This window comes from Tachypleus tridentatus, chromosome 8, assembly GCF_004210375.1.
Source record: "Tachypleus tridentatus isolate NWPU-2018 chromosome 8, ASM421037v1, whole genome shotgun sequence".
Lineage (NCBI taxonomy): Eukaryota > Metazoa > Arthropoda > Merostomata > Xiphosura > Limulidae > Tachypleus > Tachypleus tridentatus.
The window spans coordinates 24,864,933-24,892,023 of record NC_134832.1 but is presented as its reverse complement, the minus strand read 5'-3'; the positions used below and the strand labels follow the sequence as shown (position 1 = coordinate 24,892,023).

At 32.7% G+C, this 27,091-nt stretch overlaps 1 protein-coding gene across 1 annotated transcript in view; it reads right to left on the bottom strand.

Annotated features, from left to right (window-relative positions):
- Nucleotides 1-27,091, bottom strand: part of LOC143258692 (dual specificity calcium/calmodulin-dependent 3',5'-cyclic nucleotide phosphodiesterase 1A-like) — a 134,200-nt gene that overhangs the window by 13,555 nt on the left and 93,554 nt on the right. The window contains exons 3-8 of the mRNA XM_076518112.1: nt 23,494-23,565; nt 20,977-21,133; nt 17,595-17,708; nt 2,593-2,772; nt 1,025-1,091; nt 331-447 (exon numbers count right to left, since the gene is read on the bottom strand). Coding sequence (XP_076374227.1) covers nt 331-447; nt 1,025-1,091; nt 2,593-2,772; nt 17,595-17,708; nt 20,977-21,133; nt 23,494-23,565 — 707 coding nt within the window. The remainder of the gene's footprint in view (nt 1-330; nt 448-1,024; nt 1,092-2,592; nt 2,773-17,594; nt 17,709-20,976; nt 21,134-23,493; nt 23,566-27,091) is intronic.

Below are 27,091 nucleotides of genomic sequence, written 5' to 3'. Positions count from 1 at the left end.
ACACAAATTTGCTTTACACTTAGGGATATAAAACAACGTTCAAATTTATCATTACATCCCCTCCTTGTAGTCTGTTGTACTTAGGAAGTTCTAGCTTATAGATGTTTTAAAATAATTGATAGAAATGTAGATCGTCGACAAACTAAGACAAGATAAGATATCTGTGGATTTATTTTGATTAAATGTTTAATAACATGTACGATCATGACGAAAATATATAAAAAAATATTTTATGTAATTTTACTACAATTCATACTACCCTTTTTAAGAACCTTAAAAGTAGAAAAAGGTTATGTGACTTAAACAGCTCATTTTACTTTCCCTCCTTACCTTAAACTTTGAGATTAAACCATATCGATTTAGTAGGTCAGTGGTAAGGTAGCGAAGGATTTGGCCATTGGCTATATGGTTCACAGAAAATACATCAAAAGACCAGTTATCCATATTCTGGAAGATATGCAAGAAAAACAATAGTTTGGAATCTGAGAGTTCTTAATATTTATCGAATCACGTATTGACAGAAATAAAAACAAAACACAATGAGATTGAGTCTTCCTTGAATGCAGGAATTAAACTCTTAACTTAAAACTAATCGAGAAGCATTTGATGAAACCACTTTATTTTGAGTCTGTCATAGAACATGTCGTTTGAGTAAATTATTTGATGATCTTTCCTACTTGAAAGGTACCTTCTATACTATTAGAGGGCAGCACAATAACCTCCACCATTACTATTACTTCTTTTAAATAACAGTTTATAGACGCTAAGAGATTTTTTGTTTGTTGTTGTAGTTACTAATAAAGAATGACATACTTTTGGAAATAGTTTTTAACGTTCTTTTTATCAAAACTGATCATCTATTTACGTACTATATTTTGATATGCAAGCAAATGAGACCATTTTGCACTACAACAGTTTAGATTGAACCAAGTAAACATAATTCATTGACAATGTTGTAATACTTTTGAGTGTGGATTCAGTCTTTTCTTTAAGTATAAAATTTCACTGTCAGCATTTTACTTGCCTTAAGATGTTTGGTAATGTTCTTTGGTATCTGCATCACGGCTGGAGTGGCAATCCGTCTGTATATCCTGTAGGTTATCATACTGTATTAAGATACCTTAGAACTTATATGGGTAAGAACAAAATGTCGATATAGTAAAGTTATTGAAATTTAGGTTAGTATCCAGTGACAGCTACTGAATATACAAGTTATTATTTAAACTAAGAGATATTGTATAGTACTGGCTATGCCTTTCAAAACTAAATTTGTATAATTCTAAACTCATATCAAACCGATAGATGTTTCGTACATTTACAGCAACATAATTGTGGAGTTAAAATATTCTGTAAATTTTACTTAGCCTGTTTCGACAGTTTTACCAAAGGATGGTGTTTGTTTGTTTTTTTAATTTCGCACAAAGCTACTCGAGGGCTATCTGTACCAGCCGTCCCTAATTTAGTAGTGTAAGACTAGAGGGAAGGTAGCTAGTCATCACTACCCACCGCCAACTCTTGAGCTACTCTTTTACTAACGAATAGTGGAATTGACCGTCACATTATAACGCCCTCACGGCTGGGAGGGCGAGCCTGTTTGGCGCAAGGGGAATGTGAACCCGCGCCCCTCAGATTACGAGTCGCACGCCTTAACACGCTTGGCCATGCCGGGCCTCAAAAGATGGGGTAAAAAGAATAATTTATTAAATATTGCACTTAAGATATTCTTATTTTAGGTCCTCTAACTAGCGTAAGATTGAGGCTACTTTCATACCGTGGATGTCATTTGACATTGGACATCTGGGATATATTAATATTTTCATTTTGTCTTAAAAGCAACACTTCTTGACCTTATAGGTGAGAACAGTCTTTTTCTAGTCTACATTTTAATCTTTTCTTTCATAGGAACTAATCAAATACTGTATTATTTTATGTGAGCTTCAGTATCAGTGAGGTTTATGGTAAAGTTACAAAATTATGTTTTGAAAAATGTAAAAGAGGTGGAATTTTTCTTTAGAAAATTAGCATGCAGGATTTACTAAGTGCTCTTGAAATGTATTATACTTATTTCAGTTGAGGGACGAAACATAATATTATTTCGTGTAACTTCGTCATATCTACATGAGTATATTGTGAAGTAGTTGAAATGTGAATTTCTATGTAAAAGATATGTCTATGTCATACTGGCGTTTCATTTCCATTGTCTTAGTGGTTACTACAATCTAAAGAAACTCACATAAAATAGCTAATCTATTTTCACTTTCCTGTTTGTTTGCTATTTGCAAAGTTATATAATGAGATTTGCACCTTCTATAACACAGAGGTTATCATTAATATATCGCATTTTGTAAGCATTTATCAAACCAGATATGCAAACATTGTTGAATTATACTTGTGTTCATTAATCTCAGCTTCAAAATATCTATAAACATGATAAGCTAATAAAATCATTGTACAGATTGTTTTTAAAACTGAGATCAAATTTAAACGCGTGTAATTTTACTATAAAAGGTTTATCGAAATATTTATAAAGAATGTGATGCTAAGAAACTAATTTTAGAATAATGATTCGGTTGATAGACAGAAAACACGTACTTATCGACTATAATACCCGCTCGAATTGCATTAGCTACAGATCTGAAACGAGGCTTGTCGTCTCCTCGCCTCCTTTGTGCTGTAGCGTGTCGAGTAAAAGTAGTGGCCAACCAGTCACGCACTTCATCAGGCACTGCATCAGGCTGAACTTCTGACAAATCATCTTCATCCACTAGTTGTCTGTGAAGTGTAAAGAAAAAGTCTATATTTAATATTACTAGTTCATGGCCTATTCCTTCAATATCATATTTGTGCCCGAGGACTTTTATAACACAGTTATAATTTTTATATCTTGTACACGCTTGGTGAAGTATATTAAAATATAAAATAATAATCATTCCTCTTTCAAAACATGGTATATTCTAAAAACTGAGAACTTTTTTCATATTTAACATTTATTGAGTAACGAGCGACTGTAACCAAAAAACACTTAAAACTACGAAGAACAGAACAATTTCTATATTAGTTAGTTTGTTTTTTTCTAAGAAAACGTACAAGGTAATTGACGAATTTCATTGTTTAATAAAGAATAAAACAGATATGTTGCAATGTTTTATCATCTACAATAATAATTTCCGATAGTGTGAGTCTTTAGTCTTAGTGCTGTACTACTGGAAAGAAATTAATTTGGAATAGACAAAGCTATTAACAGACATTCAATATATCGAGATGACATTAAACTAAAGCACATGAAGAATAAACCATTTTAAGCGAATATACTTGTTTAATTTAAAGAGTTATTTACGAATATGTCTTTACTTTAATTAATAAGCTATGTTATATTATATATGGAAAATATTTATTGTTATATAAATATTTGTATTGAATTTTTGAAAATCATAACTTTTATTTTATTATTGTTCTGAATCTGTCAGTGAGTGATAATAATGTTATACTACCTTTCACAAGAGACTGATTATATTAATTTTATTCTTATAATAAAAACGCACACAAAGCCTGAATTCTATATCCAAATTCTATACCCAGAGTCAAGGTATTTTCCTATTAAGTGGATTGTGTCAAAATTATAGGAATTAAAAAGGAAACCGTTTTGTTCAATCCGCCAGGCTTAGCTTAAGTTACTGGATGTCATTGCAATATGCAAAAGTAGGAGATACTTGAAAAGTGAAAAGAAAGTTGTGCTGTTTCCAACCCTGATTTTGAAATGAAAGAGCTAAAGTGTACATTGTAACATTGGTATTTAATTTACTTATAAAATCCAAAATGTTTCTTGATCTATTAAACTTTAAATAGCATAAAATTAACTCTAAAGTATTAGCAAGTTTGTTTATTTCTTTTAATAAAAATGCATGTGATTCAGTTGTAAATGATCTAAATGGATGTCTATAAAATTTTTAACACATACACACATTATGTATATAACGTTTCTAAACATATATAACGTACATATATTTTTGTCGAACTATACTGAAATATGTTTTCTTAACAGCATGATATGCAGGTCTTAGATGGTTTTATTGTCTTGAAATTTTTATATGTTCTACAAATAATTCACGTACGCGACGTGAAAGTCTTATGAATCGTTTTGTAACTCACGAGAAACACACCACTAGCATATAACGGTTAACAGATTGCATGACGTGTCATTTCTAGATAGTATTTGTTTGTGTGTGCACTTTGATATTATTTTTCGTTACTATGGCAAAAAGAGAATGCGTTAGTGATCCAAACATATTTTTAGTTTGGTGGCAGATTTGTTGTAAAGAAATAAAGGAGTAAAACTTGGGGATTAAGAGAAATCATGGACTTGCACTAAGTTTTGCACCATTTATGTCGAAGAGTTGAGTCAATGGACTAAAGGTAAGAAAACGTCTTTGCTTTTTGGAAATTCTAATGAATTGGCATGAGCCTAGAATCCTCGGAGATGACTGCTATTTTTGCTCATGTACCGTCCAAGGCTATAACATCGAAATAAAAAGGATTTTTTAAATCAGAATATTAAATCTGCTACGAGACCTGATGTTTATGAACCTGATGTATCTGTATCTACTTCATCAGAGACTCTTGGTACAGTTTCATGTACTTCTGAATCTAATGCCAATAGAAATGATGATCGGAATTGTTTTCAACTCGAAACATCTGGTAAACCATAAAGTTTGGTAGAAGGTAAACTTAGTAATTTGGTGAGAGATTTGGGTCTTTCAAAGGATTCTTCAGAAATTTTGTTGTCCAGATTTTGGATTAAGAATTCCAGAGATATCATATTGCTGGTACAGCAATCGTGACAAAGAGTTTATGTCATACTTTTCGCAAGAAAATGCACTGATACACTAATACGAATACTAAGAGCTGTAGTCTATGAATCAAGAGAGTATTGAATGTTCACTGATTCCACTAAAACAAGTTTTAAAAATGTTTGCCTTCACAATAGTAACATATATGCATCTGTTCCTATTGCTCATTCAGTTCTCTTCAAGGAAGCGTACGAGAATACTGAACTTCTTAATAAGATGAAGTACAAAGAACATGGTTCGTTACTTTGTGGTGACTTTCAAACAACAACAAAAAAACAACACGCAAGTTAAACCGAACAGTGAAAACAAACAAAAACCTAGATATTGACTTGATTCACCACAAATTACAGCAATAACGAAATTACATTACAATACTTCAAAACAAAAAAAAACACCCTGAACGTACATGTACTCAAAACTATCAAAATGAATATTTTAATAATAAAGAGCTGCTTCTCACTTACAAATGGACGTATAATCAAGTGAGTGGTAGTACTCTACTTACACACATAAATCAAACGAACATAGTAAAACTTTTAAATGTTTGCTTTTTTCATACGACTATATGGGTGAGTGTGTGTTTTCTTGCAGCAAAGCCACATAAAGTTTTCTGAGCCCCTGAGTTTAGCATAGTAAATCCCGTTCCACCGAAGGATTCATGTGAGTGGAGAACCAGGAAATGTCATCACTAAAGTGAAATGCAAATTTCAAGATATACACACACATACACGTCCTATAAAATAATTAATAAAAGCCACAACTTTTCTCATATTAATCTATTTTTAACGTCTAAATCAAATTTGTATCTATGCTGTCACTGTTACTCTCTTTCTCTTTTCTTTTTATTTATTACTATTCGCTCTGTGTTGTTGCTTCGTCTGTTTTAATATTTTTAAATATCTGTGAAGGGCTGTGGGTAATATTTTCAACATATGATTGATGCTACGCACACATTATACCTAATCGAGTACCCTAGTAGTTAATACCTTTTACCTCTAACTACCACATGGGCCACTTCAATAATGTTACTCGGTAGCAATGGTAGTATCATCTAGGGACACCCAAACACATTTTTATTTCAGGTCTCGTTAAATACATACCATCAAAATTTGGTCAAAGTAGGACTTTTGAAATAAAAAAATGTTTATCAAAATTAAAAGTCGTGCTGATATTATTATCCTCCAATCCTCCTTAGGGAAAGCTGAGATATTTCATTAGTCATGGATCTTGCGCTGTTGTTTTTTGTTTTTCTTATAGAAAGCACCAGAATTCACTACACAGCTATATTTTCAGACTGGTTTTCTCAGACGAAATTTTGCAATAGAAAATTTACTTAGTATTCACTATGAAAGCAAGAATTATGACATCATTTAATACTTCCTCTAAGTGATGATAATAAAATGATAATTCTGCAAAGTAGTACATACGCCACATATCCATAGAACTCAAAGCTGTGAAAGTAAACAACAACACTTCCAGTCAATGTTGATTCAGGCAGTGACTGTCATAATTCTCAGTAATCGAATAGCAGCAAGAAAATATAGTCCATACATTTTGCTAAGCTTTACCATCAAATAGCTAAGAATGTTAGGAAGATGGCTTTCTTTCAAAGATTTTTGTAAACTAATAATTGCCTCTCTTTAATGGTCAAGCAGTAATTCTATCCGCAGTTTGAAAATTAAGGTGTCTTTCAACCAGATGAGAATTCTAATTTTTATAATTAATACCACTCATACTGATTGGAAGGCCAGGTCAATGTGAAGGTTTGTTCTATTGGTTAAGGCTGATAGTCAATTCCATTTCCAGGAACTTTTCATTCGGTTAAAAGACTTCCAGATAAATTCCTGTATTTTCCCTTCCTACACTTGGCCGGTCAGTATAACTTGTCTTCCCCTAACTAATTCGATATTTTTTCATATTTCTGGTCATCCAATGCACAAGAGATTGATCTATGATGTATGGATGCATATAACATGAATTCAGAATGTGCTTTCACGCATCTCGTGCCTATAGTAGCTCATACACTACAAGTTCGATTTATTAGAGTATCAGTTATGAAACATTCCACCCAGTTCAAAGTTTCTTTCATGTAGCTGTCACATACAGTTTTAGTCAGAACGTTATCATACTGTTATCATAACAACGCTCTGTTCAGACAATTTCACTATGCTTTGTGTAAAGTCATGCTTCATAACATGCCAGAAGTTATAGGGCTATGAACAAATGGACATTACCAGAACAGTAAGGGTACCCCCAGTGTACTTTATCTAGAATATTGAAATGTCATCAGTCTAGAGTAAATGTTGTTGCAGAAATGTTTACTAGTAGATGCCAAAACCTACTGCCCAAGATAATCGGGTTAACATGTCAAGGTAAAAACTTCTTGCAAAAATTATGACATAAACACAATCATTTTAAGGTATCCTAAACAACAGCGAATATGAGACCGGCCAAAGAAAGATATTTTGCAAAAAAGAACTATTTGCAAAACAATATTAACCAGAATTAATTGCGATCACCAAGTTACTTAGGCAAGACAGAATGCCAACACACATTGGCAACATGTCATATTTTCAGATGAGTCCCGTTTTCAATTTGTTAAAATTGATAGTAGGATTTATTTTCATCATTTGATTTGACAAAAGACGAGAAAAACACAGGAAGTGATGCCGTAAATGTTTGGGCAGCTATTCATCATAATGGAACACTATTTTCCATATTTTCAAAAAGAAACATCAGTAGTGCTTCCAGTAGACTTCACATGGAGACAATATTTCTACCACATTATTGGGAAAGGTTTGGCATTAACTTTGTATTCCAGGATAACAAAGCCACAGCCCATAGTGAGCATATTGTATAGGATTATCTCATCCAAGTGGATGTTATAAGATTGTCATGGGCAGCAAAATCTCCAGATTGTAATCCCATTGAGAACCTGTTAGGCAGAAATAAGCAAAAAAAAAAAGTTAACCACGACCTTAAAACAGCTACTATATCTGAATTGCAGCGCCTTCTGGTGAAAAGTTGGGATGAGTAACGATGAATTACATCAATAACCTTAGAGACAGTATTCCATGTAACATTGCGGAGGTTAGTAGAATACGAGGAGAACCTACCAAGTATTGAATGTTTAATATGAACTAATATAAGGATAAAGCGATACTTAATGATAGGTGAAATACTGTATTACACATCTTTCAACAAATGTCTGATAAACCTGTTTCTGTTCTAATAAACCATTTAGTTCACAGAATGTGTCTCACTATAAAAACTACATGTATAGATGTGTAATAGAACATGCATTTTCAGTTTTACAGCATTAAGTGTATTTGCTTTTCATCCTGATAATAGTAATACAAATTATACAAACATTTTCGCTAAGACTTTATAACAACCAACTCAGTCAGTGCAATAGAAAATTCATTCTTTAACAGTACGACCACAGCACGTTTTCTTTTGACATGCCACCTGCTAAAGTTGTTATTAATTGAAATAATTTGCATCACCTATTGCCAATCTCAGCCACTCTACATACTCTTGAGAGCACATGAGAACTTTTTGTGGTGAAAAATCATAAATCACATGCAAAACGAGTAACAGTCCCTATCAAAAGATAAATAGGCTGTTCACCGAGATTACTCATCTTTGTTTCATTGCCTGATTTGCCTTCATCACATATAGCAAGTGTTTGTCTCAATTGGTTCTATAACTATTAATTGGCTTTTAAGCATCCACTTGGCAGTTTATATTTAAATTACTCATTTTACCAAACAACAGACAAGTGATGATAAAGTTCTGTAACATCTACCGTAACTTCAAGTTACGTTACCTTCAAGTCGTCCTAATGTTCCGAGGAAGTCAGACGCTCATAGCTCGTGTCTATCTGGCGATGATTCTACTTCAGCTATTCCCAAAAATCATTAGAATGATCAACCAATAAGTAACTGATCTGCTTGTGCTGCGGTGTGTCAATAGTCAAGTAATGATCTCAGGTGTGTCATAAACTTTTGGTCTTAGTGTAACAGACACAAACCATAATGCTAATGTTAGCATCAGTTACTTCCAGTGCCCACAACTGTTCCAGAATCCAGCGGGATAATTGATCATCTGTAGTTACATATTAAAACTAGGATTTCATCCTTTGTCTGACTGATCATTACCTTAATTAATGCTATCAACTTTTTCTTTTTTTGACGTGGGACATCACTTGTGTAAATGGAGGTACTGTCATTAACTTAATTACATAAACTAGTGTAGTCTACTGTTCCTGGGCTTTATATGGGCATCGTTTGATTAATTTCCCATGAAACATCAGCTTACCCATTTTACACGCAAAACCACTTGAAAAATTCTACACCCATCCCAAATATGCAGGTTCGAGATTCAAAATTCGAACCAATTCAATTCCCCTTTTGCTCATAACATCAGTAATATTTTGGATCCGTACTCACCAGATCTTAGCCAAAAGTGTTAAAACTTCAATGTAGGGTTCAGTTAGATGACTATCTACAATTCTGGTGTGTCTTGGTTCTCGACCCCATCGAAACAAAATTATAAATAAAACAAAATTTAACTACAAAAAAGCAAAATAGTTGGATTACCAATCAACTTGATATATTCCTTCCTCTACCGATTATTCATTATTCTGAGTAACAGTCTATTATTGACGAATACTGCCAAATAATTAATTAGTGCCTTATCATGTGTGCGAATTTAATAATCCCTAAACACAAACAACAAACAAACTATACCAAGTGACAGTATACACATCTTAAATAAGGTAAAAGCACATCGCTGCCTCGGAGGATAAAACATAAATATACACAGATAAACATACTAAAAATACAAACTAAATCAGCAGACGAACTACCTGGGGCACATATAAATCAACACATGAGCAGCTATAAACCACACTCAACGCTTAAGTATGATAATAAAATAGACTAATGTAAAACATATTCAAAACACATGACAAATAAGACTGGAAGTCAACATGTTCAAGAAAATTGGAGTCTTTATACACCAACTTTGGTATTACATTTATAACAAAAACGAAAAACAAAACCTCAGAATATCATGACATACAGTCAATCTTTCCACAAAAAGCACAGTTATATTGTTTGACTATCTAACAGATCTCCAGTCTATATTTAAACTCAGGATACATCTCAGCTTCTTGAATGGAAGCAAGTGTTCTTATGTTTATGAAAGGTGAAAAAATTCAGCAGATAAATAAACCTAAAACTACTGATCATTCAGCCTGATCAGTTCTACAGGCAAAAGTTTAGGAAGGGCGATTAGCAACAGGATTTTCAACTTCCTGAAAAACACATCACTACAAATAGTTTCAAAACTTTCGGATAACAACTGATCATATAGTTAAGCTACTGAAAATATAGTAGACAGATTTAATAAAAACAAATACACTCTAATATCCTTTCTCGATGTCAAGGAAGCTTTCGACACATCGGTCTAAGATTTCGTATTTCAGAAAGGGAACTAGTCCGCGGTATTTTGCGTTGATGTTTAAATTTCCGGAAAATAGTAAACATAGAGTTAATATGTAGGTCACGTATTCACAGTGTTTTACTCTTGAGGGGAGTTTACAGAAGAAGTAATAAGCCCTATACTGTTTATCATGTATGTTAGCGATATGCCATTAACAGATCAAAATTTCTGTTTTAGTTCTCAATTCACAGATGACGTAGCAATCTGAAAAGGTTTCACACTATAACCTCTACAAAGGTACAACGAGCATTAAACCAAATACTGCAAAAACCCACAACTGCTCTTAAATTAAATAGTTGAATCCTGTCAAAAACACAAAATAAAAATAAACATGCCGAAAACACAGTTTGTATTATTTTCTAAATCAGTTGAAGCATACAGACACCCACCTTAGTTGTACATTCATGGAAACCTTCTCCAGGCTTGCATGTCGTTATGATTGACTCATGATTCAAAATTAACTTGGAACAAACATGTAAATCAAATCAAAAATAAAGGATATCGACGATCGATTTGCACTTGGAGTTTTTCAAGTAAAAACGCAAGGAGATCGGCACAAAACGTTATTAAAATATATGAAACATACATACATTTGTCCAGCATGGATTAACATTACACCGACAAACATGAAAAGTAAGCTCACAGCAGCTTTTAAAGTATCAAAATCCAAGAGTTCATTATTCCCACACGACAGACTCTTAGATAGTCCCATTAAGTACTTAAAAAAACAGTTAACCTGAAGACATATTCATATTTATTAATTGCTTACGTTGTCATTCGCTTACAGTTTAGTTTAAATCACCTACGTACCATTGTCAAATAAAACGATTTGTCAGTCTTAAAAGTGTGGTATTCAAAACATTTATATTTTTCAGTTACTGAGCGATCTTGTATTTCTTACTTTAAAGTGAATGTTCTACAGAAATTCATATAATAAGTAATATCTCACTAGATGCTATCAACAGTAACATAAAGAGATACGTTTCGGAGGCACTGAATTGATACATTTCATTTATAAACTATCTTAAAATTATATTATCTTACATACTGGGCTTGAATCTTGTCATGCGAGTCGTATGGAATTATGTAGAAAGACGTTAATGTAAAGTAACCTTTGCATTCTGTTAGTGTCACCACCTTTCCGAACAAACTGTGGACTTCCCACTACGATATGTTTCTTAACTGACTTACTTTGAAGAAAGGTTTTTCATAATAACGATCTAGTGTCTTGTATTTCAAAGAATGTTCTAAAGAAGAGCAAATTTTTTGATGTCCTATGAAACGTCATGACAAAACATAAGTGTTAAGTCATAATATTTATTTCATTTAATTGATAATAAAAAAATTGAAAAATAACATGTGAATGGATTTTCATCTACGGTAAGTAGTTTGCTTAGGAAAAGTATTTTGTAAACCACAGTGTCAGTGTTACTATATTTAGTATGAGAAAATGGTTTCCTATAGTGCTTGACAACTTAAAGATAAAATCAGATATAAAAATGAAAATGAGGCTATATAGGCTTAACTACATAGAATACTGTCCTTCTACTTATTTTTCATTTGTATATGAAAACGTGAAGCTTGAAGTTAAAACTATAAAGCCCATTTCAAGACTAGTGTAACGCAATAATATATGTAAACATAAGACCAAACTGTACTTCATTACAGTTACTTGATGTAATACATATATGCATGCAGAATTTGAGCATTTCACCAGTAAAGTAACACGAAACAATGCTTAAGAACTACTCAGATTGTAAGCTAAACTAGTGAATAATTACGGGTAAGACGAAAAGGACAAATATCTACAGTGTGAATGCTAATATGCCAAACAGACCTATGTGTATATTGTAATTGAACTAATGTATGACTGTTCATTCGTGTAAGCCAGGAAGTACACCACAGAAATAGTAATAAGTGAAATGTGAATTTTATGTATTTAAAATACACTTTTATTGTTGTTATTGAAATGAAATTATAAACTTGACCCGAACGAAAATACAGAATCAAATATCGTGTTAAAGACTATACAGAATGAAATAGTAAATTTTTATAATGATTTATATTATATGCACCTAGAGAATTAGTTTTTTTTTTGCTAATATAATGCAGTTAAAACAATATTTGTCATAAGTTGATGATCTTTTCGTTACCTTTCTAGAGATGTACTTTGGAAATATCCGCACCCTAGTAACACGTTTTGGAACTATCTGCTCTTTAGTACTACTTTGAAGAAATATGGCGTTACATGACTTCTTTAGCCTCAAATGATATCTTCTAATGAGAAGTACCTTTTCATCCTTCTCTCTCTTCATTGTTATCAGGACCCAGTATCATTTGAGCTGAGGTCAGAAGCATTAGTTACCTTAACATCGACTAAGGATGGTAGATTATAACCTCATTATGTCACAAACCAGTAACTCCTGTCATCGTTAATTACAACCCACATCATCTAAACAACATAAAAATGAGTAATAATAAGCTAACCAAACTCTTTTACTTCTCAATGTAACCTTCTGCAGATTACAGTTAAAATCCTGGAGAAGTTCATGTCACTTTTACAGAGTAATGACTATGAACACCAGTTTAAGATAATCGCAACACTTAACCAAAGTAGTGCCATTACATTTCAATAGCTTGTCTGATTAGGTTAACAATACTTCATTTTCTCAGCATCAATGTAGAAAAAGGCATGAACCTTCGTGTGAAGTAGGATTTAACATCTCTCTTCAACCTAGTTTTGTTGTTTTGCCAAGTTATACTCTCTTCCACAATTCACAAAGTAACACCCAAACACATGTTTAACCATTTGTGACATGAATGTGTTTCGAACACGAAAACCACTGTACATAAGTAAACGGCTGGTAGTATAAACTATGTCTTGTATAACACACGCCATAAAACGATTCAAAAACTTGTTAAAATTCAACGTTTATCATAAAAGTGACTTAAATTTAATATAAAAAATACCTTACAAACTTTTTGGTCATTTCTGACTTTTCACCTTCCAGGTGGAGCAAGATTCTTCAAAAGTTAAAAATTATTTAAGATTATATAAGTATATATATATATTTCATAAAGACAATGTTTAGAAAATGACTGGATTTTCGGAAACAGACATGGTCCCTTACAGTTATTTATGATGTAATGATATTTGTAGTGGAGAAATTGGTAAGGAAAAAAGTTCTAAACTTGCGCAATACAAAGAATACGGTACCTTCGCAGATCGTCATCTTCCAATGTTAGTGATATCGCGTGATCCTATCAACAAATCAGCATTAGAAGGTATCTTTTGTAATTTATACGAGTCCGGCAATTACTATAGTCTGTTATTAAATAGTTATCTACCAGTGGAAGCGACGTCAAAACTACAGAACTACAAAACACAACAGAAACAAGCAGGAATAAAGACTACAAAGCATAACCTTTATCTATTGTCTATAATAATTAAACGAAAATAGAAATTTGAGTATTACGGAACTTACTCAGTCTTTTTGTACGTAAAAAAAAAGCAAACACAAGCCAAGAAAGATTCTTACCATGCAAGTCAACCTCCAAAACTTTGTTAAACCCATTTTGAATTAATTTATCCACAGACAGACTACTATTGCATCAACTTCTTTCCGTATGTAGATAGAGATAGCTAAAAGTTCTACTAAACTGAAAAATAGCCTGAAAACACCAATGAGCTAGTAATTAGATTAATCTCGTTAGATCCGAAATAGTACTTGGCTGTCCAGTAGGCCTCTTCTTGGATAGAGTAACAATGGAACAACTCGGTTTGCAGTAAGTCAGGATTCCTGGACGATTTTTCCTAGCAACGACACAAAGGCTTGGAAAACACCATGACGACAACGAAGTCTATAATACATGCATAATCATATCCATAAGAATTGTAACAGCATATAGGTTGAAGGCTCTCTAACAAAGTAAACTGGAAAATTCCTTGTGTATTATGTCGTTTTTAGGTTGATAAGAACAATATGAGAGTAAGGTGTACTACGTTAGGCGAAATTTTCATAAAACAAACAGCAATAAAGGTGCAGTTGTTATGGTTTGATTATATCTCATGGAGATACAAAATATTAATTCAACAGTATTTAACCAAAATTTAGTGGCAGTTGAAAGTTTTAGAATTATTTTTGCTAAAAATTATGTTGAAGGAAATGCCTCCTCATAACATTATTTCCTTTATCAAGTTCAAAAGTTTTAATAAGAAAGACACACAAGTTTTGAATAATAACATTGTATCACGCTTAAAAGGAATTTGACTTCATTTCAATACGCACTTCAAAATTTCTATGTAATTTTTTTTAAGATTTCCGTATCGTTTTTATAACCCTAAAATTTTAAAATAATGCACTTCAAATGTTTTAGGAGAAAACTGGATTTCCCACTTATTGTGTAAAATTGACAAAAATCGTCGTAATTGTATTGCAATAACGAAAATTTCTTAAAACATGCAAAAATAAAAAACAACAACATAAACTTCTGTAAAGAATGAATTACACGACTACATTCTGTGAGTGTGTTTTTATACTGGATTATACTTGTGTCGCATGTTTTATAAGAAATTAAAAAATGAAAACAAAAACAATTTATGATAAAGGCAATAAATGTGTTTGTAGCAGACGAGAAAAACACCGGCGGTCCAATACGGCCCAGTAGTGAAGGCACTTGTCTTCTACACTGAGGGTGGCAGGTTCGAATCCCCGTCACAAAACCAACCCCCCTTTAGCCATAGGGGTTATTATGTGACGATCAATCTCACTATTCCTTAATGAAAGAGGAATGAAGAGTTGACGGGGGATGGTGATTACTAGCTGCCTTCTCTCTCGTCTTAAGCTGCTAAGACTTAAAACTTGAGATGTACTTTGGAAATATCTGCACCCTAGTAACACGTTTTGTTATTAAATAGTTAACCATTTGTGACATGAATGTGTTTCGTACACAAAAACCACTGTACATAAGTAAACTTAGAAAGACACACAAGTTTTGAATAATAACATTGTATCACGCTTAAAAGGAATTTGACTTCATTTTAATACGCACTTCAAAATTTCTATAAATTGTAGTAAAATAACTTATTTTGTTGAAAAAACTTAGCGTTGTCAAAGATTTAACTTCTGATTCAAAATGAAAGCTACATCGTGAGTAAACAGAAAGTGAAGTTACAGTTTCATATCCGCAGAAGCAATTGTTCCGTTTAACTTACTCCTGAAACATAGTTCGCAACTTGTAATGTGTAGTAAGTTCTATAAAGTAAATTAAAAACATTCTTGTAGATTCTAACAACTTAAAATAAAAATCTGACATTTTAGGTTTTCTTTACTTTATAATAACCTAACTGTAATACCCTGCAGTGAATAACTTTAGTTCCTACAATGAAATGAAATTAATCTACACGCATTAAATCACTGTCCTATTAAATACCGACATATTAATACTTCATACCCTCTTTAGAGGCGTGTGTGTTTTCTTATAGCAAAGCCACATTGGGCTATCTGCTGAGCCCACCGAGGGGAATCGAAACCCTGATTTAAGCGTTGTAAATCCGGAGACATACCGTTGTACTAGCGGGGGGCCTCTAGAGGCTGGACGATAAAGTAGGTCTGATTCAGGTTAGTAAATACGACGCAGCTTCATCTTTGTCACTAAGGAAATTACTTAAAAACTAACTAAAAATATTTATCAGAGTATATTTTTTAATAGCAGCATTTTTCACGTGCGAATTATGAATATTACGTATTTCTTTAGAAGTTGTTTCAGCACAAAGCTACACAAAAATGGGTTATCTGTGATCTGTCCACTTCGGGGAACCGAAACCCGGATTTGAGCATTATAAGTCTTTAAAAAATAACTTATTTTGTTGAAAAAACTGTTTATGATGGGGTATGATGGTTAGTAAAACAAAATATACCCTAACTAACTATTGACTGAGCATTTGCTGTAAAACTATTAACAATGGTGTCCCTCCAAGTTTAACCAGCAATTTTTATCTCATTCCTTCAACTCCTTGTTTCTGGCACATGTTTTCACACCTAGATATCATGACTTTTTTTGTGAATGTACATCACAGCAGTTAAGAAATGGGCAGTCGATATTAATAACCAACGTCAGCTTTAGAATCTCAACACTATTTTTCGGAACAGATTTATACTTTACTATTTGTTGAAGTTGTAGTGAAACTTTTAGACCGATATCTTACTTTATGTTTTGCGTAGGCTTGCGCAAACATTTTGATCAAATTGACCTGTTTATGTGGAAAAACTTTGTATATATTGCTTATATTTAGATCACATTCGACAGCTAATCGTAGATTCTAAAGATATGTTAGTGTAGCAAATTTGAAAAGAAAAACATAAAAGTTAAGTATGCTTTTCTATTAAATCAATTTCCATACTTTCCGGGCAAAGAAAACAAAAAGGTAGAAATTCAGTCAAAATTAGAAAAAAAAATGTATATCTTTTGTATTTCTTAATGGATAACATTCAAACAAAGTTGATGTGTGAAGCAAGGGTCTAGTGAAGCACATACACTAAAAATATGTGTTACTTTGAATAATAAAAGTCCGAACTAGAGTGAAAAATCGCTTAACTAATACTCCTGCGACTAACACATGGTGTGTCCTGCATGCTGTTTATTCCACACGACCTACCATAGTTTGCCTTGTTAAAAATTGGTGAGATTACGTTTTGTAGGAGGGTAGAAATTACAATCTTTATTATTTCGTGAAATCACATTGCAAACAAATTGCATTTTGTCGTGTAACCCATTCCTTTACAAGTGAATAATATTTTGAATTTTAGATTTTAAACTCTAAATTTTATATATTTTTTCACTTTAATTGTGAAACTTAGTTCTGTTTTCCCTAAAATTTTGTCATATCAAACAAGGTTGTTGAAGCAACTGTTAGAAAATAAAGCAAACCAAAACTTACGAAGGTCTGACATGTTCAAGTAGTTCAGGCACTTGACTCGCAATTTGATGGTCGAATTCGAATCCTTTCATTGAACATGCTCGCCCTTTCATCGATAGACGCATTACAATGTGACAGACAATCACGCTATTCATTGGAAAAGTAACACAAGAGCTGGCAAGGGGTCTTGTTTACCAGCTGCATTTCCTCTCATCTATATCACTGCTAAGTTAGAGACGGTTAGCGCAGATAGCTTTTGTGTAACTTTGCGAGAAATTGAAGAAACAAACGTGTTAAGATGATGTTTAAAAGTTACTTACTTAGATTCGCTCGTTGTTACAGTTTCCAGAACACTTGCTGCGTACTGTAATGACTTCTGTATGACATTCATTGGGACTTCACCATGTTGAAGATGGTATAAAATTTCTCGAAGTCTAAAACATTTAAAAAAATATTGATGCATGGATTTGATCTTCACAGTTTTCAAGTGAAATCTATTAATTGTTTTAATATTTACGGTTTTATGAAAATGAGTACTCAAACATAAACTTAAGTTATTGTTGAGGAGAACTAAATAAACCAAATATTTCAATATACGAGTTATTCTGGATAACAATTACAGTGGTACTTCGGTTCCGTTTTAGAAGGCTGTTCGTAAACCGATTTGTTCGAAAACCGAATCAATATTTCCCATAGGAAATACTGTAAATTAAATTACTTCGTTACAGACCTCCAAAAATTACGCATTATGAAGAATTTTAAGTAAAAATATTGCTTATTTATACCTATATAATAATACTTACATGCATAAAGTCAACCACAAAAAACTATAAACACAATAAAAAACAATAAATGAAAATTTAACTGCACTTTACCTGTGCTGAGAAGAGCTGATGGCGTAAGTGAAAAGTGGTGAGGAACGTGAAGAGTAGGAGGGTTATTGTTGTTTGTTTCTGCTTGCATTTTAAAATGTTTCTGAAGTAAGACATGACATTGTCATTGAAAAGGTTTATGCTGTGGTTTGCTACAGCTTTGTCAGGGTGAAATTTTTCCACAAAACTTTGTAACTCTCCCCATTTTCCACACATTTCCTTGATTAGTGAACTAGGAACATCCTCCCTTCCCTTCTCCTCATCTGAAGACACTTCCTTAGTTGCCTTCTGTTGCTGCTCCTTCTGAAGGTCTTGGAGTTCTTCCTTGGTGAGCTCAGTGTTGTGGTCTTCCACCAACTCCTCCACATCATCACCACTCGCATTCAAGCCCATACACTTGCCTAGTGAGACAATATCCTCAACAATAGGCTCAGCCTCAAAACCTTCAAAGTCTCTATCTGCTAATGAGTCTGGCCACAATTTCTTCCAGGCTGAGTTCATGATCCTCAAAGACACTTCCTTTCAGGCTTTGTCTACGATCCTCAACTAATGGAGGATATTAAAGTGATTTTTCCAGAACTCTCTGAGGGTTAACTCTGTGTTAGAGGTCACTTCAAAGCACCTTTGAAACAGCGCTTTGGTGTATAGTTTCTTAAAGATCGATATGACCGGCTGGTCCATGGGCTGAATAAGAGGAGTCGTGTTAGGGGGCAAAAGCTTCACCATAATGAGACTGTACTCCTCCACCAACCCGTCCTCCAAGCCTGGTGGGTGAGCAGGTGCATTGTCCATCACAAGAAGGGCCTTCAGTGGCAACTGTTTTTCCGTAAGGCAATTCTTTACACTTGGGACAAACACTTCATGGACCCACTCCATAAAAAATTGCTTGGTTACCCATGCTTTACTATTATCCTTCCACATGACATTTAGGTTACTTTTCTGGACATTATTTTTCTTAAAAACCCTCGGGTTCTCAGAATGGTACACAAGCAAAGGTTTAAGTTTTAAGTCCCCACTTGCATTACTACATAACAATAGTGTTAGCCTGTCCTTCATTGGCTTGTGTCCTAGCAGTAACTTCTCCTCCTTGGTGATGTAGGTCCTCTTTGGCATTTTCTTCCAAAAGAGACCTGTTTCATCACAGTTGAACACTTGTTGGGGAATAAAACCCTCAACTTCTACATAGTCCTTAAATTCCCTAATAAATTTATCAGCAGCATCTTTGTTATAACTGGCACCCTCCCCATGTATGCTACTTCTCTTCCTAAATTTTTCAAACCACCCCTACTAGCCTTAAAGGCATCACTTGTATCAGCACTCGTTTCATGGGTGTTTTTCAGGAGGTAACATGCAACTGCTTTGCTTTCTCACAAATGATAGTCTCAGAAATGCTATCACCAGCTAACTGTTTTTCGTTTACCCAAATCAACAACAGTTTTCTACCTCTTCTATTGTTTGTGATCTTTGTTTCGTAAGCACTGTCGCTTTTGAGTTTCAATGTGCAATAGAGTTCAATATAATTTGATTATTGGAACATTTATTGTTACCGTTACCAGAGAGCTTTTGTCACCATCTTCTGCTTATGAAACAGATCACGAGACTTACTGAGCATTTCAAGTTAATTTGAATATTTAGTTTCTTAGAGACATTTTCGATTAGTCCAACGGATAAAATAAATGGTGTTGATTACGTTTATTAAGATCACTCCATTAATTTTTTTAGTTTTTGTTTATATGTCTCCATCTCCTGTTAATTGTTAGTTACATCTCTGGAGAAGACAGGATTGCGAATTTATAAACTTCGGGACCAATTTCGTACGGCTCATGCAGAATGTAAGTTCATAAATAAGTAATATACAATTCGGTAGTGTTCATTAACTACAGCTTGAGTAATGCACAAATATGGGTAATATACAGAACATTAATATATAATAAATACAAAGTAATAACAATGAACTGGTTATATTGTATTGCTGAGCAAATTCTGTTACGAAAATTACAAAATAGATCTATACAAAACAATTAAGATTGTTGTCACTGTGACACATTTCCAAGTAATATTTTCTCACTTAGACATGAATCTTTTGATATGGGAGGCCTGGATCAATGAGGTTCTTCATTTTATGCTAAGTAAAAACAATAAATTTAACAGCTATGAAAATATTTGCGATTTTTGGTGAGTGAGTGATTGAAAGCGACATTCTTTGTTTCTGTAACAGTAAATGTATAGACATATATAGCCATTTTATTTTTCTATGAGGCATACACCATCAATGTGCATTCTAACAAAGAAAACCTACTTATGAAACATAAAATAAACTTAATTAATTTTCTAGTTTCATTGTGCAACAAATAATCAACATATTCATCTTAAATCTTCGTTTTTATTTACCACATTCCGTTGCTCTGCTTTTAAACAGTATTTTATACTGGTTTAAACCTATTAAAATGTTAATATTAAAAGCGTTAAAGTGCTGTAATAAGTGTAATACTTATAAAAAAAGAAGAAAAAGTTCTGACAAGAATACACAGCAAATAATGAATATAACTGGCAACTAATGATCTTCCAGTTAGTAAGTAGCAATTTTACGGACTTACAATACTAAAATCTAGGGTTAGTGGCCCCGCAGTCGACAGAACTCTGAATTGATGCTGTGTAGCTTTGTGCTACGACAGAAATTCATAACTACTGTATTATATGTAATGAGTTAATAACTAATGGACATAATGGGTTCATAGTAAAGAAGCGCTTAAAAAGTACAAATTTAATTCAAGTTTAAAGTTTAAAAATGTAATAAAACTAAATGTTATTAAATCTAAAAAATATGTACCTAGATGCAGCTTTGTCACATGCCCCGGTAGCCTCCACACCGGGTAAAGTTTCTAATTTAGTATCCAAACGCTCCATTACATTATCCTTATCGTGAGCGACCCCACATATTAAAGCTCCTTCACGTGGATGTACTTGCCGAACAACAACAGAGTCACCTTGTGGAGGAAGAAAAAATAGTATATGTTATGATTGATATAAAAGGCTTTATATAGATATTATCATCAAATTATGTTTGATATTGATCTATATGAATCAAGAGTTTCTCTTACAGACAAAATATAAATCTTTTACAAAAATTTATCAAACATTTTCTTAGAAATTTAAGATAATCGTTGATTGTTTGATCAGGAAAATCTTAAAAGATTTCATCCATCTTGTTGCAGACAATGTTTTGGTCCGCTAAAAGGGAAAATGAACATTCTGTTTTCGAAAGTTACACAAAAGCGCTGTGCTACAATGGTCCCTAATTTTGAATTGATAAGACTAGATGGAAGACATTTAGTTAATAATACTCACCATCATCTCTTGGCCTATTCTAACCGATTAGTGATATTTCACTATTTATATCATACTCACAATCCAAAGAGCGAAAATATTTTTTTTTTATTTGGCAAAACGTGAACCGTGGTCTATAAGATTCACAGTAGGTTAACCATTAGGTTACGCGCGGTCCTAGACAAACTAATAAAATACCTAGGAAGCAGATCCAAATGTTACCTGTTAACAAAGTCCTTTTGCTCTTAAAAAAAGAATTTAATTCTTTGCCTTACGAAAAGCAAAGTTAGAAAAAAATAGCATGACTCGAAATCTATAATCATCAGATATTTTTTGTTTTACAGCTTATGATTTAACATATATTATTATGTTTTGATTTTTTACGATATTTACTTTGTATTAATAGGCTCCACATAGCCAAGTAATTAGGGCGCTCGACTCGTAATCTGCAGGTCGCGGGTTCGAATTCCTATCACATGCCAGCTTCTTCAGCTGTGGGAGCGCTATAATGTGACGGGCAATCGCACTATTCGTTAGTAAAATAGTAGCCCATGAGTTGGTGGTGGGTGATGATGACGAATCTTACACTACTAAAATGAGGACGTCTAGGGCAAATAGCTCTCGTGTAGCTTTGCGCGAAATGTAAAAACAAACAAACTTTGTAATAAGTAACTGAATATATGGTGTGGTAACAAGTTTTTGTTGTTTTTTGAAAACAGTTACACATACTTTTAAAACATAAAAATATCACATTTATCTATATGATCTTCTCTAATCTGAAAATGTCCAAGTGTGCGAGGAAAGAAAGTGAGGTATTTACAGACTCGTCTTAGAACTTCATATTCCTTTAATCGGATCAAATGTTTCAACATCTTTGTGATAACAATGCAAAATTACATATATTACTTAAATATTAGTTATTTGCTCTAACAATTAAAACTTTAACCTAAAGATGCTATCTACTAGAATAAAAAATGTACTTTAGTAAAGTAAATTCACATTTAGAAAAAGTGCAATCTCAGAGGAACCTCTTTCTCACGTCGAGTTTATGGGATTTTAATTTCACGCTTAATAAAAGGTTTTATAATGAGGTTAAACGACAAGGGTCTAAAACAATTTTAAAGTAAGAAGGAGTTTTCTCATTTCTTTACCTTCAAAGAAATATTAAGAATAATTCATATAAAGTTCATTCCTTTATAAGTTCATGTTATAATTTTACTTTCTGAATATAAATGCTAATAAATTTTAACCATGTACTCCTTTTACACATTTGTCACACTAAGTGCCATTAGATTATTTATCTGAATAGTTGTTAGCTAAACAAAGACGGGTAAGTAAATTTTATGTATCAAACACAATATAAGAATGACTATTTGCATAATACTTATTAAATAAAAACATCAAGCTATAATAATTCACTATACAACTTACTTCAAGCTTTTCTTTCACTAGTTATTTAAATTGTTACAATTTATGAACAAGTCGTGATAAGTTTGCAGCTAATAAGTTGTTTATTGGATTTATCAAAATTTAAAAGCCTAAGTCGTATTAACGACGTATTAGAATATAATGCGATTGTTGTTTACGAAAAAAAGTACGTAAAAAATAAACTTAGCAATATAATACTCGTAGTATTAACTACTATAAACTATTACTTTTGTAGGTATTATAGCATAAGCACATTTATTTATCCAGTCAATTTAATATTAGGTCCTTCAGACTTACATTATGATATTTATATTTCACTATCATAAACGAAGTGTGTTATTAGACGTCTTTTCAGTACATCTAGTGCATCACGGATACATAATGCATTTTTAGAATATAATACTAGTTTTACTATTAATATTTTATATTAACCGTACTGTTTATATCCTGACCTCTGACTTTAGCTAACACAATGGTTGTCTAAAAATAGCTGAAAGGATTACACAATCTAAAACATTTGATATTCCAGAACCGTTTATAAATTTATACTTTTAAAATACAGATAATTAAAAAGTTATAATGAACATTGTACTTTTCGTTGAAACAGGTTTCTGTGCACTGGAATATGCATCTCTGGTTTCCTGAGCTTCGGATGGGTTAGCCACTGTACAAAGAAATATATATAGAGAGAGATGTATTATATTTTCAGACCTTAAGTTATACATTTTAGCAAATATTAGGTGCATATAATTTTAATGAAATTTCAACAAATTACGAAAATACGCCATAACATACAAAAAAAAAGACTGAAAAGTTAAGTACACTTCTTTATTGATCCAAAATGATTTCCAGCCCGTAAATACAAAGGTTAAGTATTGTATATTAAAAATGAATAATAAAATGGATATTCATTCTATTCCGTATAAAGCAAAATAAAATGCTCGGATGCAGTGAATATGGATTCGTGTGTAATTGTGCTGTTGAAATGGGTGCTGGAGAAACGTTGTTATCGTACACTAGATTTAATTATGGAAAGCTTTGAGGAGGGAGGGTGTGGTTTGAGCATGACAGTCTTACGACAGAACAGTAAAAACTCCAGGACTGTTTTCAAGATGCATAGTCGTCAGTGCATGACTGGATGTGGTTGTAACATGATGAATTCTAAGATACTTTTAATATATCGTACTCAACCTCATAACATCTCAAATACATTATTTTTTGTGCTGAGAAGACTTTCCTTTGAATATCAAATGATATTTCTCTGGATAGTATGCTGAACACATAGATACATAAAATAAGCTCATAGCTTGATGTATATTTCAGAAAAATACATTAAATATTTCCATCCTTATTGCATATTAGATTTATAAGTAAAAAAAGCTTATATTTTCGTAAAAGCTGTAGACACTATGCATATTTTCTGACCTATTATAATTCTGGATTTTAAACACATAAATGTTACCCTGTCTCTTTATAATTCAATGATAATTTGAGGAGCCATTCACTGCGGTATGCACAGTGTGGTACGCTAGAAAAACCAACAAAAATTATATAAGCTAAGTTAATCTATTCTTGCACCTTTCAAATATATATCTCACAGGAGTTTTATAGGAAAACTAAATGAAATTTGGGATACTTTTTCTACATTTACTAATTATGCGTGAAACATAATATATAAAAAACATCGGTTTAGTATTAGTATAGAAGAAACAATTAAGGACATTACTTCAATCACATGATTAAACTTACATCAGAACAGCAATTACAAAACTATATATATAAAACTGTATCTATCGATGATTTATGAAAACACGCACACATGGAACTATTATTCATTCTATATAATAAAAGTGTTTAATTACTGTTTCTTTAAGAATTCTACGTTACTGTAGTTTAGGTACTTAGAGGGATAAGAACAATTCAACCTCCTGGTGTTAACCTTAATAAGATTACTGTTAAAGATGTCGCCTTACAGCGATTGATTACTTGTTATTTTTTAAAATGTAATACATTTATATCTATACATTACAATGTATGTGTGCAAATACAAATTTATTATGATAGTCTTAATGTTTATTTGTAATTAAGCGCAAAGCTACATAGTGAGTTATCTGAGCGCTGCTCTCCACGAGTATTGAAAGCCGGTATTTAGAGTTGGAAGTCCGAAGACATACCGCTGTGCCACTAGGAGGTAGGTGGTCTTAATAAGTAGAAACTAAGTAATGTTTTATATATACAGACGCATGGTACAGTAAATATTGTACACTATAATAATTACTTATTCGAAGAGGAGAGTATGAATATAAATAAACACTGTAGTTTGGTTAAATAATCCCATCTAAAAGATGGGAAAGTTGTTTCTTAATTTTTTCTAAGCGTAATCAGTACATCTTATATATGTATTGTAAACTACAGTGTCTGTTCCAGCGTTCTCCTGTCTCACGTTTGAAAAGCTGCGCACGCAAACAAACTCAACATTCACTTCTGAAATGACAGGAGAACAGGTATGAATAATGTTGATGCTTAATTATTTCACAAACATGATATTCTACACTGAACTGTTAGGAAGTAATCATGTTGTCATTTACACTTTAAAATGTGACGTAACTTAGATAATAACAATATAGGCTTATAGTATGTTACTGTTGAGTGGCGCTTAGTATAATTGAAATGCTCAACAAATAATTTTCGAGGTGGGTGATATAAGTCGTTAAGAGCTTTGGCTTTGAGTGAAACCAAGAGTGCAACACACTTAACCTTTTCAAAGTCCATGAAGTAATTTAAATTGATAGATTAACTTAAACTTTGCCAATCACTGGGGACGGGAACTATTAAGCTGTCTACAATAGTATAGCAAACTTTACACAAAATATCACTTTAAAACTGATTCGGATTAGAAACTTTGAATTTGAATTATCATAGTTTTACAGAAAATAGAACTTGAATCTTGCCCTGATGAACGGATAACCGTTAAGTCTAAATATCTTTTCAATAGATACTTGAAACTTTCTTTAATTTGGTGAAGTTATGGAATGCTTGATTCATAGTTTAACTGAAAATGTATCTCAGAACGGCTGGTATGGGTATTATCACTTTCATTGATAAACAGAGAACAAAGTTTCGACCTTTCTAGGTCATCTTCAGGTTAAGAAAGAGAAGAAAGTTATAATACCCATACCAACCGTTCTGAGATATATTTTTATTTCAAGTGGGTTTCTTGTCATAAAGAATAGTTTAACTGACATTTAATTTTAAGTGATGTCAGAAGTTTAGGACAAGTGATTTGTGTTAAAGATAATGACTTATTCAAATACGCTGAATTTAAGCAGGTTCTAATTTATTGCTGGCTGGAAAGCTTTTTGTGTGTTCACTGAACGTAACTTACAATAAACAGAAGCATGAACTAAAAACGTAAAACAAGAGTAACCGAAAACTTTATTAAACAATAATATTACGTTGATATATTTTGAAATGATAAACTAGAAGGAAAGCAGCTATCCAACCAACTACCAATTCTTGGATTACTCTTTTACCAACAGATAGTGGGAGTGGCTGTGGCATTATAATGCCCTCAAGTCTTGAAGGGCAAGCATCAAGCATGTTCAGTGATGTAAGTCGAACTCTCAACCCGCAGATTAAGATTCGGATGCCTTAACCACCTGGTCATATCTTTATCAGATCGACAGGCAAAGATTCTTCCAATCCTTGGCAGAGAACGCTGTTACTAGCTATTTAGACCACTAGTTTATCAAGTTAAAGCTAACCTTTTGCGGAAATTTTCGCAAACTTTCTGAAATAAATAACATTTTCTTTCATCTCAGTGATCTATGATCTCACTATAAAAGAAGGAAAAAGATGTATTGATCCCGAAATCGGTAAAATGTGTATATAACAATATTACTACCTTTTTTTATATGCAAAAACGGCTCGTTTGGGCTGAGAAAACACTTTACATAGAAGAGCGAACAACGTTTCGACCTTCTTCGGTCATCGTCAGGTTCACCAATAACGACAGCAACACTATTCGTTGGATCATATTTCTTTACACTATGAAAACATTAATTTCTTACAATTCTAGAAATTACTCTGTAAAGAACGAAGATAAGTCTTATTCTTTAGATTACTATTGAAGCAAAAGAAGATAAAATAAACAAACTCGCAAACCAGCCATCCAACTGTCTGCATTGACC